Source organism: Cygnus atratus, chromosome 19 (assembly GCF_013377495.2).
Source record: "Cygnus atratus isolate AKBS03 ecotype Queensland, Australia chromosome 19, CAtr_DNAZoo_HiC_assembly, whole genome shotgun sequence".
NCBI classification, from domain to species: domain Eukaryota; kingdom Metazoa; phylum Chordata; class Aves; order Anseriformes; family Anatidae; genus Cygnus; species Cygnus atratus.
Window position 1 is genome coordinate 10,509,377 of NC_066380.1, and position 12,996 is coordinate 10,522,372.

The 12,996-nt window shown below is 46.4% G+C and overlaps 1 protein-coding gene across 2 annotated transcripts in view; it reads left to right on the top strand.

Moving 5' to 3' along the window:
- Nucleotides 1-12,996, top strand: part of LRSAM1 (leucine rich repeat and sterile alpha motif containing 1) — a 28,646-nt gene that overhangs the window by 10,988 nt on the left and 4,662 nt on the right. Inside the window, exons 9-19 of one of the 2 annotated variants that reach the window (XM_035564599.2) lie at nucleotides 1,438-1,528; nucleotides 2,633-2,763; nucleotides 3,357-3,386; nucleotides 3,945-4,067; nucleotides 4,584-4,723; nucleotides 5,590-5,634; nucleotides 6,689-6,759; nucleotides 7,548-7,647; nucleotides 9,149-9,236; nucleotides 9,991-10,065; nucleotides 11,584-11,664. In XM_035564599.2, the coding sequence (XP_035420492.1) occupies nucleotides 1,438-1,528; nucleotides 2,633-2,763; nucleotides 3,357-3,386; nucleotides 3,945-4,067; nucleotides 4,584-4,723; nucleotides 5,590-5,634; nucleotides 6,689-6,759; nucleotides 7,548-7,647; nucleotides 9,149-9,236; nucleotides 9,991-10,065; nucleotides 11,584-11,664 (975 nt within the window). Of the gene's footprint in view, nucleotides 1-1,437; nucleotides 1,529-2,632; nucleotides 2,764-3,356; nucleotides 3,388-3,944; nucleotides 4,068-4,583; nucleotides 4,724-5,589; nucleotides 5,635-6,688; nucleotides 6,760-7,547; nucleotides 7,648-9,148; nucleotides 9,237-9,990; nucleotides 10,066-11,583; nucleotides 11,665-12,996 lie in introns of those variants that run through there. The other variant, XM_035564600.2, reaches the window with a different exon arrangement.

Genomic DNA, 12,996 nt, shown 5'->3' on the forward strand with positions numbered 1-12,996 from the left:
CTTCCCAGCTGTTTGTTCTGCTTCAGGCTGCCTTCCTTCGTACTTGCTCTATACAACAATAAATTTAGCATAGAGAATAAATTTTTAGGGCTTGGGCAGCACTCATTGTAGGGGATTGCAACTTGGCTATATGTGGTTCACGGTGTCCAAAGTTAGTTTTGCATATTCTTCTTGCTTTGGTCTTTTCTGATCACTTCTTGCCATGGCTTAACCATGGCAAAAGTAATCCATAGGGAATAAGCCTCCAAGTATTTTCTGCCACAGCTGCCTCCGAGAGCGCAGACTGTGCGTGTGGACTCAGATTGACTCAGGCACTTTCCACCAAGGCTGATTCTGACTGAGCAGATTTTCTGAGATGTTTCTGATGAGGTTTTTGCCTCTGTTGCCATGATAGATCTCTGACTCACTGTCAGCCTCCGTAGGTCTCTGGATCCCTGGAGAGCACATTCAAAATGATACAAGCATCAGGATTTTTATGGATTTGTTACCTTCTGGCTGCCGAACTTGTCAGCACTAAACTGTGCAAATGTCAGGCAACAGGGCTGACTCAGACACCAGCACTGAGGATAGGAATAAATGCTGTCCTGTCTTGAGCACACATCAGGCTTCACTTCTGCTGTAGGCAGTCTTTGAGATTAGGGATCTGTTCAGCTTGCTTCCCTGTGTTCGATGATAAAGGAGTTCCTTTTTGGGCCTTCCTGCTAAACTCTGCTCAACAGGAGGCAACATTAGGTCCTTTTGTTGGCCACAGGAGAACAAAACAGAAGGTGGTCCTTCCACTGGTTCTTACTGGTACTCCTCTTCTCCCAGTACCCTTTTTGCATCACCATTCTTCCTGTGTGTCATGCTTAAGGGCTCCGGCACACAGCAGTGTAGTAGAAAATGCATGTAATTGAGAAGCGCTGTGCTCTTTTGTGCTTAAAGACAAAATAGACATGTCTGCATGAGGCGGATGTTCCACTGAAGAACCAGCTCAGAATTTCCTAAATCAGGGACAGCAGAATCACCACTGCTCTGAAAGTTGTTAAACACCCAGCAAAAGTTCAATATAACCTTGCATTTATGTCAGTTTTTGGGGTAATGTGAAATTATCACTTCATAAGTGAAATTCTGGGGACTTACAAGGCAAACTGGTTCTGCTACCAGCAGAAAAGGTGATCTGGCAGATTTCCTTTCCCTTTTAATAAATCTAGGCATTCAACCAGATATGACATTAAATATTCCATCTACCGCTCCACGTTCTTTGAGAAGTCTTAAAGCTTTGCAGAGGAAAACACTAGCACTGTTAACACGCTGAGACAAATGTTCTGTGGTTTGGTTGTTACTGGGTACAAGTCAAATCTTGCAGTTCACTTTCCTGGGTCCCCAGCCTTGAAGCTGTTGGACTCCGGCTGGGCTGTGAGAATAAACTGGAGCTCTGTGTGTTCTGTTTTGGAGATGCTGACCCTGGACGCTTCTTCCATGACCTACCCATCAGCTGATGTTTGCAGTGCAGGTACAGAGTCCATTCAGCAGTTCCTCTGCAAAGGTAAGCAAGAAAAGTCTTTGGATGCTGGTGAGAACTTGGGGGACTGCGCTGTGCTCTAATTAGGTGTTGTGGCATATTCGAAGGTTGTGTTTACAAAGCACAAATATCAGGTTAGCTCTGCTTCGGGTGTTTTCTGATGCTCTGCACATGGGGCAGGCAGGTCAAGGAGTTATGTGTAAGTCCTTGCTGGCAGACAGCAAAACCGGAGTCCTTCACTGAGGCTTGCTTCTCACTTGCAAACTGAAATTTGTGATGGTTTTGTTAAAACATCAGAACAGTTGGGTCATGGACTTTCTGAGTGACCATACAAAGTCATTGCATCTCTCTGTGCTTTTGTTTTCTCGTTTGTATTTTCTCCAGTGGGAGGGTTAGGCATTGCACAGATATAGCTGACCTGCCTTGGGACAAGGAGGTAGACTCAGCAGTCACTTGAGGTCCCTTGTACCCTCATTTTCTGTGAGAAAGGGCATGGGGGCCTGTGGGCTGATGTGTTCCTAAAAGAAAGATGGAACCAGATGGAAAACTCAGAGGACAAAGACAATGTACTGTGAGTTTATAAAACACTGTATTTAATACAGGCAGGAAGGTCTGGCAGAGATTTTGTGCAGGAGAAATGCTTTGTCAGACATTGTCCTAATCCTTGACATAAAAGGGTGGTCAGAACTTTATTATAGTGTGGGCAGCAAACTCTCTTTTGCAGCTCCATCAAAGTGAACATGCCTGCACCTGTGTAAAGGAAGCTTTTCTCTCCGAGTAGGTCAGCAGAGCGCTGGCCCAGCTCCAAGTGCTCAGTCTGTTTCTGGAGGGAGTTCTGTCCTGTGATTTTAGAAGTGGGAACAGCACTCCCAGCTTCTGTGCTTCCCTTCTCCACAACCTCCTGCGTGCTGTTGTTTAATTGCCTTCCCGGTGGGAATGGGATGGCACTATCTCCTCTCCCAGCTTCTTGTTGCTAGACTTGAGCTGAAAGCTCTTGTAGCTACCCATCGATGCTGGGGGAGAGAGAGCGCAGCTGGAAGCTGTCTCACACATAGGCCAGCCCTCAGTCGTGCTGCCAAGAAGGTCTTTAGGCACCAAATGTCTTGTTTTGTGTCTGATCTCTTCCAGAGTGCGGAATTGCATACTACCCTCCCTCACAGTACGTGCTCCCTGCGCTGGAGAGCGATGGAGGAGAAACGTCGGTGGATGGGGTGGACAGGACAGTGCAAAAGTACTTGGAGGAGGAGAGCAAGTGGCAGGTGAGGCTCTCTGCAGAGAACTGTTTCCATCCTTGGGGATATTCATAACTTGTCAGGGCAAGGCCTGGAGCAATCTGCTCCAACTTTGAATTCAGTGCTGTTGTGAGCAGAAGGTTGTAGTACAGACCTCCAGAGGTCTCTTCTGACCCGTTTTTTTCTGTGATTGTGCATATTTTCTGAGCTATGTCAGTTTTAATCATTATCTTGAAAATGATGCATCCAAGGGACAGTAATGACAGTGTGATACAGTGTGTGCAGCATGGTAACGCGTTTTTAATAATGTCTTGAGGGACAGCAAACTGCAGAAGCACCTTGTGATTCGCAGCCAAGTGCTGGATATTGCCAGCCCTTCCTGGGAAAGATGAGGCTAGGCCTCTAATTTTGACAAGCTGTGTTAATTCCTGTGCTATTTGTCAACTACAGAGTAAATTTCTCTACCCCTGGAGAAACATAAATGACTGGGCTTTGTATATACGTTAATCTTCTTGTGCCTTTGGTTGATGTCTTTACTCAGTTAGGGGAAGATATAAAGTGGGCTAATAAAACCTACAAAAATTTGCTCCTGGGAGTAAATATCTGCTGTTATTTTTCAGAACAAATTCTTGGACTATGAGAAGAGGAAGGTAAGGAAGAACCCTTGTGAGTACTTTTTCTGCAGAGTAGGGCCACTTCTATGTCTTGTTTTCCATTTCTTTATCTGTTTTTTCAGCCAAAACAATGTTTTGAGAACTGAGATCTTGCAGAACTCCCCCCAAACCTGCTCACTCCTCACTGCAGAACACAGGCAGTAGTGTGGGGAAATCTGTGACTGAATTGTCTGACAAATACAGCCAGTGAGCTGCAGAGTCTCTCATGAGTGAGCAGTTCCAGTTCTCTCTGTTTCTGTTGTGTGGGTTGGTGCCCTGGGATGTTGGCTTTGTGACCATCAAATGAGTTGTGGGGAGTTTGGAGACTGTCATAAAAAGAACAGCAATCTCTGCTTCACAATTTTTGGGTTCCTGAGGACAGAATATTTCTATCACCTACTCAAGCCTCCTGTTTTGCCATTTGTCTTTCTCTCTTGTAGTTGAGAGGATTACTGTGCGTTGTTTTACATTGCCAGAATTTGTTCCTGTGTGAGAAGGAGCAGAGCCAGCAGTCTTCTGGTTTCTGGCATTCATCTTTCTTCTTACTCTTCTCAGGAAAAAAAAATGCAGGAGAAGCTCGAATTTGAGCGGCGCCTGAACATGGGGCAAAGAGAACATGCTCTGCTTGTTCAGCAGATCAACAGTCAAAAGGATGAGATACTGCAGACAGTGAGAGAGGTAGGTCTCTTCGGGGCAGGCACTCTGGCCCTGCCACTTGCTGAGGCAGGGCTGTGCTTGTTGCCATAGGGAGACTCAAAGTGGAGTGGTGTTCCAAGTGTCCAAGCATGCAGAAACTTACCCTCTGGAGACAGCAGCTAATTCACTGCATTCAGTGTTTTTCTTCCACTTTCTCTCTCAGGTTATTAGGGACACTCTAACAGTTACTTGACAGGTGGGAGCAGTGATGTTTGGCTGTACAGATTGGAGTACTTCCATTTTTCATCTTTCCCATCTATAGTTTTTTGGCTTCAGAGGTTCTCTGCATCTCCTTGAATGCACCTTGAAATGATTCCTCATTTCATTTGGGATTAGGCTGTCCCAGCTGATGAGAGTTCTCCTTTTCATAAGATCTCCCAGGATCTGCCTGGGTCACTGCAACTAAATTGTCCATTATCTGGCCTTGTACAAGACACTGCCTTTCCTAAACTGACCACCTTTGCATTTTTTTTATTTTTATTTTTTGCTTTGGCCTAGGATCAGATGAGGCTGGAGAAGGGTCTGACTAAGCACCAGCGCCATTTGGAGGAGGAGCGCCTGAAACTGCTGCAGCAGTTGAAACAAGCAGAGCAAGGCATTGCCAGCCGTATCCAGAAGCTGATAGAGGACAGTCAGAGGTGAGGCAGCCCCAGGGTGTCCTGCAGCGAACTCTGGCCCATGGGAGCTCATGTTATTTTGTCCCACTCAGAGGTGTTCATTCCAACCTTTCTGAGTTTTAACAGAACTGATCGGTCCTGGTACTTAGGAGATCGGTGAAGAATTGAGGGTAAATCCCTGATATGGGATGTTCTCTTTCTGCATTCACCATCCAGCCTGCAGCCTTTGGACAGACCTTCCCAAAGGGCCTGCAGGCTTGGCTACAGAGCCAGGCTGTCCCTGCGGGCCTGTGTTGGACAGACAAACCCAGTGAAGTTGTACGGACCTCTCTGATGTCCTTGCTGTGGATACAGTTATGTTTCTTTCCCTTCTCAGATGGATTAGCTACACTGGTTTTGGCTGTTTGCACTGGGGTCTGTGCTCACAGGTTTGCAAATAAAAATACCAGGATCAATATCTATAGATGGTGTGTTGCTGAACTGACAAAATCCCACTTAAAGAAAGTGGAATTTAGCATCACAAAAAAATGTGTCACACATATCTGACCTAGTGGGTGGCATCCCTGCCTATGGCAGCGGGGTTGGAGCTAGGTGGTCTTTAAGGTTCCTTCAACCTGAGCTGTTCTATGCTTCTATGATATCTGTGCTGCTGAATTTTTGCAGTGCTGTGGAAAAATTCCTCATGGAATGTACTTATTTGAACACTGCTTCTTAGGTACCACTGACCTAGATACGCTGAATCTCTGGTTGCGCTAGTGCTGACACAAGGTTACCAGCCTGCTTAAGGCTGCTCTTCATGCAGGAGAAGCAAAGTTGTTTTCTGCCCCCTGGGGGAACAGGGTGTGCTGCGCAGCCAGATGAAAATCTTTTGTTTTATCTTTTTTTAGGCAAAAACAAAGTTCAGACATTCTGAAATCATTGGAGAATGAGAGGTAAGTATCTTGAAATAAAATTTTCTAGAAAAGGGATGAGGAACTAGGAGGAGGATTGAGATTTTGTTGCAGAGCCACCAGTTTGAATTCACTTTAAGCTAGGGGAAGTTCATTTCAGACCTGCTGTCTGAAAGGTTTCCTGCTGCTTTGGCTGAAGCAGCTGGTTCTGATCACTGCTGGAGGCAAGATACTGTACTAGATGTGCCTGGGTTTACCCAGTCTGGCAAACCCCATGGGATGGTGATTGCACCTTCTTTTCATCTCAAAAAGGTCCTAGCTAGGCAGTTTGGGAACAAACCCCTATATTCCACTATCACGGAACAACGGAAATCTTGTATCTGTTGGAAAGCCAAGCATCTACAAAGGTGGCCCAATAATGTGTACAGGCTGGGAGGAATACACCAAAGCCAATGCTCCCATTCAGCCAACACTTTGAGCTAGCTTTGCCTCCAATACTGGTTTTCCCCAACTCTCCCCTGCCTATATGTTGTCCCCTCCCTTCAGCCAAGTGTTTGTGCTATGACACAGTAAACTGACCTGGCTGAAAAATAATCTCATTGTATGGCAGATAGTTTTTCAGTCAAACCAGTTCCTGATCTATTAAGTGGTGTTATGTATAATTGTGCTGGAATAAGAATGAGGAGGTGGGGATGGAGGCCAGGCTCCTGCTTTCAGTGTCATTACTCACATAAGTCAGCTCTGAAGTGACCGTCAAGCCTCAAGGGAAAAGAAAGCCAAACAAGGGGCTGGCACTGTGCTTGGTGACGGTGTGTGCACGTTGCACTGATGTTCTTTTTCTCTTTGCTGACTTTCCAGACCCTTGCTAGGTCTTCTGGGATCAGCTTTCCAGTATAAAAAGCAATTGTTCCCATGGTTTTGAGCAAAGTTTATGATTTCTCCCGTAGACTTTGAGTCTCTGATGGGCATGTGGCTTTCCTGCACAGGTTGCTTGGTGAATCTGCCCAGCCTTTGGGCTCTGAGCCGGGTGGGCAGAGGAGGAGTGAGATAGTGCTTGTTTGAAGGAGTGGCTGAATTGTTCTTGTTTACTTGCTAGAATAAGGATGGAACAGCTGATGGCAATAACACAGGAGGAGACGGAGCAACTGCGCAGAAGGGAAGTGGCCTGTAAGTGTGGATAACTCTTTGGGGTGGTAAAAGGTACTAGAAAGACCCGGTTCCTTTGGAGGTGCACTGAATAGGTGATAACCACATGGGAAATGCTCTGTTACACACACGTCTTGGCACGTTGCTTAGTGCAGCAGGGCAGAGTGGCAGGGGGCAGCACGTTTACCGTAGCTGATCCAGTGCTTCCACCTGCAGCTTACTGCTGGGTCTCCGAGATGTGAGCTATGCTCCTGGCGTAGCCAGAGCGTGTTGCACGAGCAGTCTGAGACTGAATGTAAGCCATCCCGTGTGCACGCAAAGTGCTTCATATTTTAGAGGTACCAAACGGATGTTAACTGTTCAGGTTCATGAGGTAGGAGGTTTACCAGGAGGTAAGCAACAATGGAACAAGGGAACCATTTCTGCTCCGTATGAACAGGAACAGATCTGGTGGGGTTACAAGGGAAATGGTGTGTGTGTTATCACACCAAGGGACGGATTGTTCACAGTGGGACAGGCAGGGCTGCAGCCCATCTGAGGGTCAGTGGCAGTGACTTGGCTCCTCCGAGCACTGAAGAGATGCAAGCACAGGCAGAGTGGAGTTCGCTCATCTAATTTCCCAGTAAATAGCTACGATTCTGGTAGCTGAATGAATCTGCTTGTAAGTGAATGAAATGGAAAAAACTAGGAGAGGTTGAAATGAGAGAGAAGGCACTGTTAATTGCAGGTTACTGTAGCAGCATTGGCAGATTAGTGTCTGTTCTAGACACCAGCTCCTGTTTCAGACTGACAGCACTTCTGTCTCCCAGCTGCCATGCAACAAATGCTGGCCGAGAGCTACAAGAACAAGCTCATCCAAATGACCTACGAGTCTCGTCGGCAAGACCTTGTCAACCAGGCCTGCTCCAGGTACAGTGGCAGATCTCTGGGGCTAGAGGTAATGTTGTTGTAAAGTCCCTGTCTTGCCAACAGTCCCTGGTGTAATTCCCATATAAACAGCCAGGAATTCCTGCAGCTGCTGGAATGCAGCAGGACAGCTGTACGTGAGCAGGTGACAATACAATTTAAAGAAACTGTCAAACTTGATTGAATGAACCACCTTTTAACCACAAGAAAAGGCCTGTTAATCATACTTTGAATTAACTATCACATTTTTGCACTGTTTATTTTACCTTATACATTCTGCTAAATATGGAGGTCTTTTTCCTGTTTTGTTAGCTAGGTCAGTGTCAAACTGTGGTACAGAAATCCTTCTGTCACTTCCCAGGATTGTCTACAGGGTAATGTTCCTGTTTTCATTGCATTTAATAACTTCTCATGGAGAAGATAAGAATTATGGTGCAGGACTTCTGTTAGCAGCAGCCAGAGCCTTTCATTTGTTGCACTTAGTGTGGCATTTTGATAGTTCTCCTGGACAAATTACAGAGAAAATTGGGATTGTCTTTTCTTCAGATCCAAGTCCAGTTCCTCTGAGACAAGAGAGCTGAGATTTTTCATGGTCAATTACAGAGTCACCTTCTGTTTCTTAAAAACTTGACTCTGTTCTAAAATGTGGTGTTCCTTGCAGGGTCTTTGGGGAAGTGAAACAAATCAAGAATTTTGGGGGAAAAATTTTTGAACTAGTGGAGTTTATCACCCACAAAGCTATGAGACCTTGAGTCCACTGAGACATGAAAGTTGAGACTTGTCACTTCAGGAAATCACTGTGTGCCCTGATTTCCATTCCCATCAGCAATGAAATGGCAGGTGGAATTGAGCAGTGTTATAACAGAATACCTAAAAATTTCATGCTTTGCAATATGTGGAAAAGGCACAGAATATTAAAAAGTCCTCTTGACTTTAAGCATTACATGGAGGCTGTTTGTATATATGTGGATCACTTTTCATTGCTATAGGTGCAGAGAACATTCTGGCTCTTTTTATTTGTAAGAATGTGAGAAATTTTAATCTGCCAGTTTCTGGCAAACACTGAACAGAAATAACCTCATACACCTGTGTCCTGCCCAGCAGAGGGCAGTGGACAGGCACAGTCCTGCATGCAAGTGCAGGAATACATGACCACATCGTCTGGGTCTCCTTCATCAGCACACCCTTTCCAGTGCAGAATGCTGATGTGCAAATTCATCATCCTAGCAGCTTGCTGGGGCAGCTACAGCCCCTGTTTGCACTTTGAGCTGTGCATATGCAGGCAGTGGTGCTTCTGCTCTGGCTAAGGCTGTCGTGCAGGTTTGCTTTGGTTATAGGGAAGGTTTTATATCAGAGCATTCAGCTGTGCCGAGTCATGGCTGTTCACCCTTGTTCTGTAACAAATTCCTCCATTTCTAGATTCTCTGTTGCCCACTTTTCCTCTTGTTTGTATCAAGAGTCTCAGACCCAGCAGTAACTCCATGGCAAATACATCTTCTTGCAGCCTGGCTGAGATGGATCAGAAGTTCCAGCAAATCCTGGCTTGGCAACAGCTGGATCAGAACAAGGCTGTTAGTCAGATCTTGCAGCAGGTAGGCAAGAGAGCAAATTGTTTGCAGGGGGGCTCGAAGGAAAGCAACTGCATGCAAAAGCAGGATTGAATGGCAGGCATAGGAGCAATGGTGGCAGGACTGGGCTGCTTGCAGAAGTTGTTTTATAGGACAGACACTGTTTGCTAAACTTTGAGACTGTCTGGTATTCTAACAAACTGACTTTGTTGGTTGAGAGGAAAATGTATTTATTCTTTAACCAAACAGCAACTTTTCATAAAGGACAGCGGCACAAGTCATGGGAAGCAAAGCTGGTCTGATGATTAATGTAGAGGATTTTGATACAGAAGTCCTGTCTTTATGGCAGATTTCTTGTGTGACTTTAGACAAGCTGCCTATGCCTGTTGAGGCATTTACAAAGCATTTGCTGCTTTTGAATACTTCCCTTTGAACATAAGACCTCTTCAGCTCATTTTTCAGAAGAGCTGGCAAGCCATGGCCTATTACACAGACCTAGCAGCCTGGCTGCTGAGTGCTGCTGAAAATGAGAGGTGAGGTTCATGTGCAGCATTCAGCTTGTGTGTTTGAAGAACATGACTATGACTTCTTTGTCCAGCGGTAAAGAGGGTTTTACCTTTGGGGACTGTGAGGTCTGTCATGGTGCAATCTGAACGCTGTCAATGCAGAGTAAGCGCTATTTAGATGTATGTGAGCCACTGCAAGGTAGCAGAGTTTTTTAGCACATCTGCAGCTGAATGAACAACCCTCACTAAGCACGATGTTGTATGTCCCTTAGAGTGAGATGCAGAAAGCTGCCTTTGAAGCTCTCCAACTGAAGAAGGATCTTATGCATAGACAGATCAGGAATCAGGTGAGTCGGCAACAGAAGGAAGAACAAACAGCTACTCAGCTCATACCATCATTTGATGAGATCCTTCTGAGGAAGATAAAAGTGCTGTGAGCACAGAGCAGGGTCTGAAGGAAATGAGCTCTTGTATTTCTAAGAGCTCTGTAACAAAGCATTGGGCAGTGTTGGCTAAACTACAGTTTCCCACTTCCATAGGAGATAGTATAAAGGCAGATTTTACAGTTGGGGAGGTAGTGGAATCGCCATTGCTTCAGTCATCTCAACACTAATGTGGATGAAATGCTGGAGAGTGGTCGCTAGAGGACAGACCTGCCTTGGCTCCGTAGGGATGGTCTGCAATTGCAATTACAATTTCCTTCAGGTTTCCTTAGCCTTAGCAGGGCTGCTGTCTCCACATGAGTCCACTGCATCTCCATTCAGCACATCGGAACTGCACCTTCAGCCATAAGTTCACCTTTTCTTTCCCATTCTCAGCCTGCCTTTCTGAGCTCCATTCCGCAGAAGGTGAAATGCAATAGTCAGGGGGAAGAGCAAGAGCTGGTGGGGAAAGTAGCAGTGGTTGATGCATGGAGATGGGCAGCTGGTTTCTGCCACAGTGCTCCAGGAGTCTTCCCTCTCTTGATCTGACACTAGGAGAAAAGTCTCAGGTCTGGAGTTGGTAGATAAGCTTAAGAGCTTTGATATATTCAGTCACTCAGTGACTGATCTTTGCATTGTGCTAGAAGCCTGTGGATTGTGCACAGACGATCCAGGAGATGATTCTAACAACTCTCCATGGCTTGAGTTCCATAAGAGCCCAGCAGTTCGCTTGCACTTGCTTTGGAAACAGGGCATTTGTGCCTTGATACCACAGGGCGGGCCTTTTGCTATTAAAACACATCCCATCCCACCAACATCCTGCACAGCCAGGGAAAGGGCAGGAGCCTTGGGTGCTGCCTGCTGCAGAGCCCCAGTGTCAGCAGGAATTTCGTGGTAGGTGGTGCACATGAAGCAGCATGGCCTGGGGAGAGCAGATAGCCTGGCAGATAGGTGAGCTGGGCTCTCTTCTTGGCTTTGCTGTGGGGTCTGGGGCAACTCACTTCACCTCTCTGTGTCTCAGTTGCCCTGACTGAAAGCGCATGTATCATGACGGGATTTGCTGAAGCATCTAAAAACCAGGACCCTGCCCCCAGTCCATCTGCAGTTCGATCAGTGGTGCTGTGAGGATTTTGATAACCGGTTGCTGCTTTCCAGAGTGGCTGCAAGGTTTGGCTGAACAAGCTGGTTGCAGTGTGCTTCTAAACTTGAACAGAAGGTGTTTAGAGCAGAGAGGCAATTAGAGAGTGGGGGACATAGCTCTTCAGGCATGGGATGAAGAGCAGCCCTAGAGCATGTGTCATGGAAGGGGACTAGCAGGTTTCCCAAACTTCTGGGCAGCTCTGCAGTGTTGTCCTTCCAAGGGCAGTAGTTAGACCTCATCTTGAAAGGGCATAAATTAAAGTCATTTCAAATGTCAGTAAAAATGTTTCATCTTCTGTTTAGATTAAATTAATAGAAACAGAGTTATTGCAGTTGACACAGCTGGAGTTAAAGAGGCAAGAACTGGACACAGAGACGCTGCAGGTATGTAGGGCTCTGGGGCTGCCCCACCACCCTCTCTCTGCTCTGGGATCGCAAAAGCTCCACTTGCTTCTCTTGCTCCTTGCAGTTTCCAGATGGTTTTATGCTTAGTCAGATGGGCACTTACCCACAGGACACCAAAAATCTTTGTCTTGGTAACATGGAAACATTGCTGCTGCTCTTAAACATCTTGGCGAATTTTCAGGGAACAAATAACCTGCCCTGATAGAAGTGGACAGTTCTAGGTTTGCTGGGTGGGGAAGGATTTTGCGATCTAGTTGTTGGCTGTCCCAGAAACACATGCCTGCTGAGCATCCCATGTCTTCTCACATAGCTGTGTGGTGTTTTGGTTTTAAATACCCGCCGATAGTGGCTGTCAGCTCTTCCCCTTCATTTCTAAGCCATGCCTCTCAGGCTGTTCCACCTCACCATCCCACTGTTCGATGGGTTGACTTCCTCCCTAGTCACACTTCCAGAAATCTCAAGTTTGGCTTAATCAGCTTGGCTTTAGATTTTGTTACTATGCCTTTGCATCGGTTTTTGTGTTGTGTGGACTTTTTGCCAGGTTAGGTCACCTTTTTGGTCAGCCTGAGAAAAGGAGGATCTGTCCTAGTACCCACCTGCATGTTGGTTGGAGGGCAGCACAGTATGTTTGCTGCTTCAGCACCAGACACCAGGAAATTAGGCATGGGACAGCTTCATCTGTCTACATCCCCTTTGCCATTTGGCAGTCTCCAGCCCAAAACCTCCTGCTGTGATTGAACCCTTATTGCTCAGGCAGTGCCCACAAAGTGCTTCGGCAGAAGCATTTCTGTAGTCACGTTCGATACCTGCTGTGCAGCAGACTGTTGCTCCTCCTCTAAGATACAGGTGCTTTAGTAATGAGCTTGATAAATCACTTGAAAGCAGGAAGAACCAGAAACAACCTGAGAAAGGAAAGTGTTTGCACTGTTCTCTTGCAAGGTCAGTTTGGGAGAGAGCAATCCTGATGGGGTGTCCGCAGCATGGGTGGGTGGGAGAGTTATTCTCAAGATTAGCTGAACCTGCCTGGGTTTTTCTTCTGGAGTAGCTCCCACTTGTCATTAGCCAGCTCCAGGGAAGAACAGTTTGCTTCCTCCTCCTCCTGAGAAGTGAACTGCAGCACTCAGCACGTGTCTGGGTTCCTGGGGAGGCTGAGCAACTGCACTCGTCTCTGAAGGCGAAGCCCTGAAATAGTGCAGTGCTTTGCACTGCTGTACATCTTACTGCTTTTGAAGCTAAACTACCACTTTGGGGTAAAAAACTTGCTGCCTCAAGAGCAGAGCTTTGGTGGGTTTCCGCCAGTGCAGGTGAACT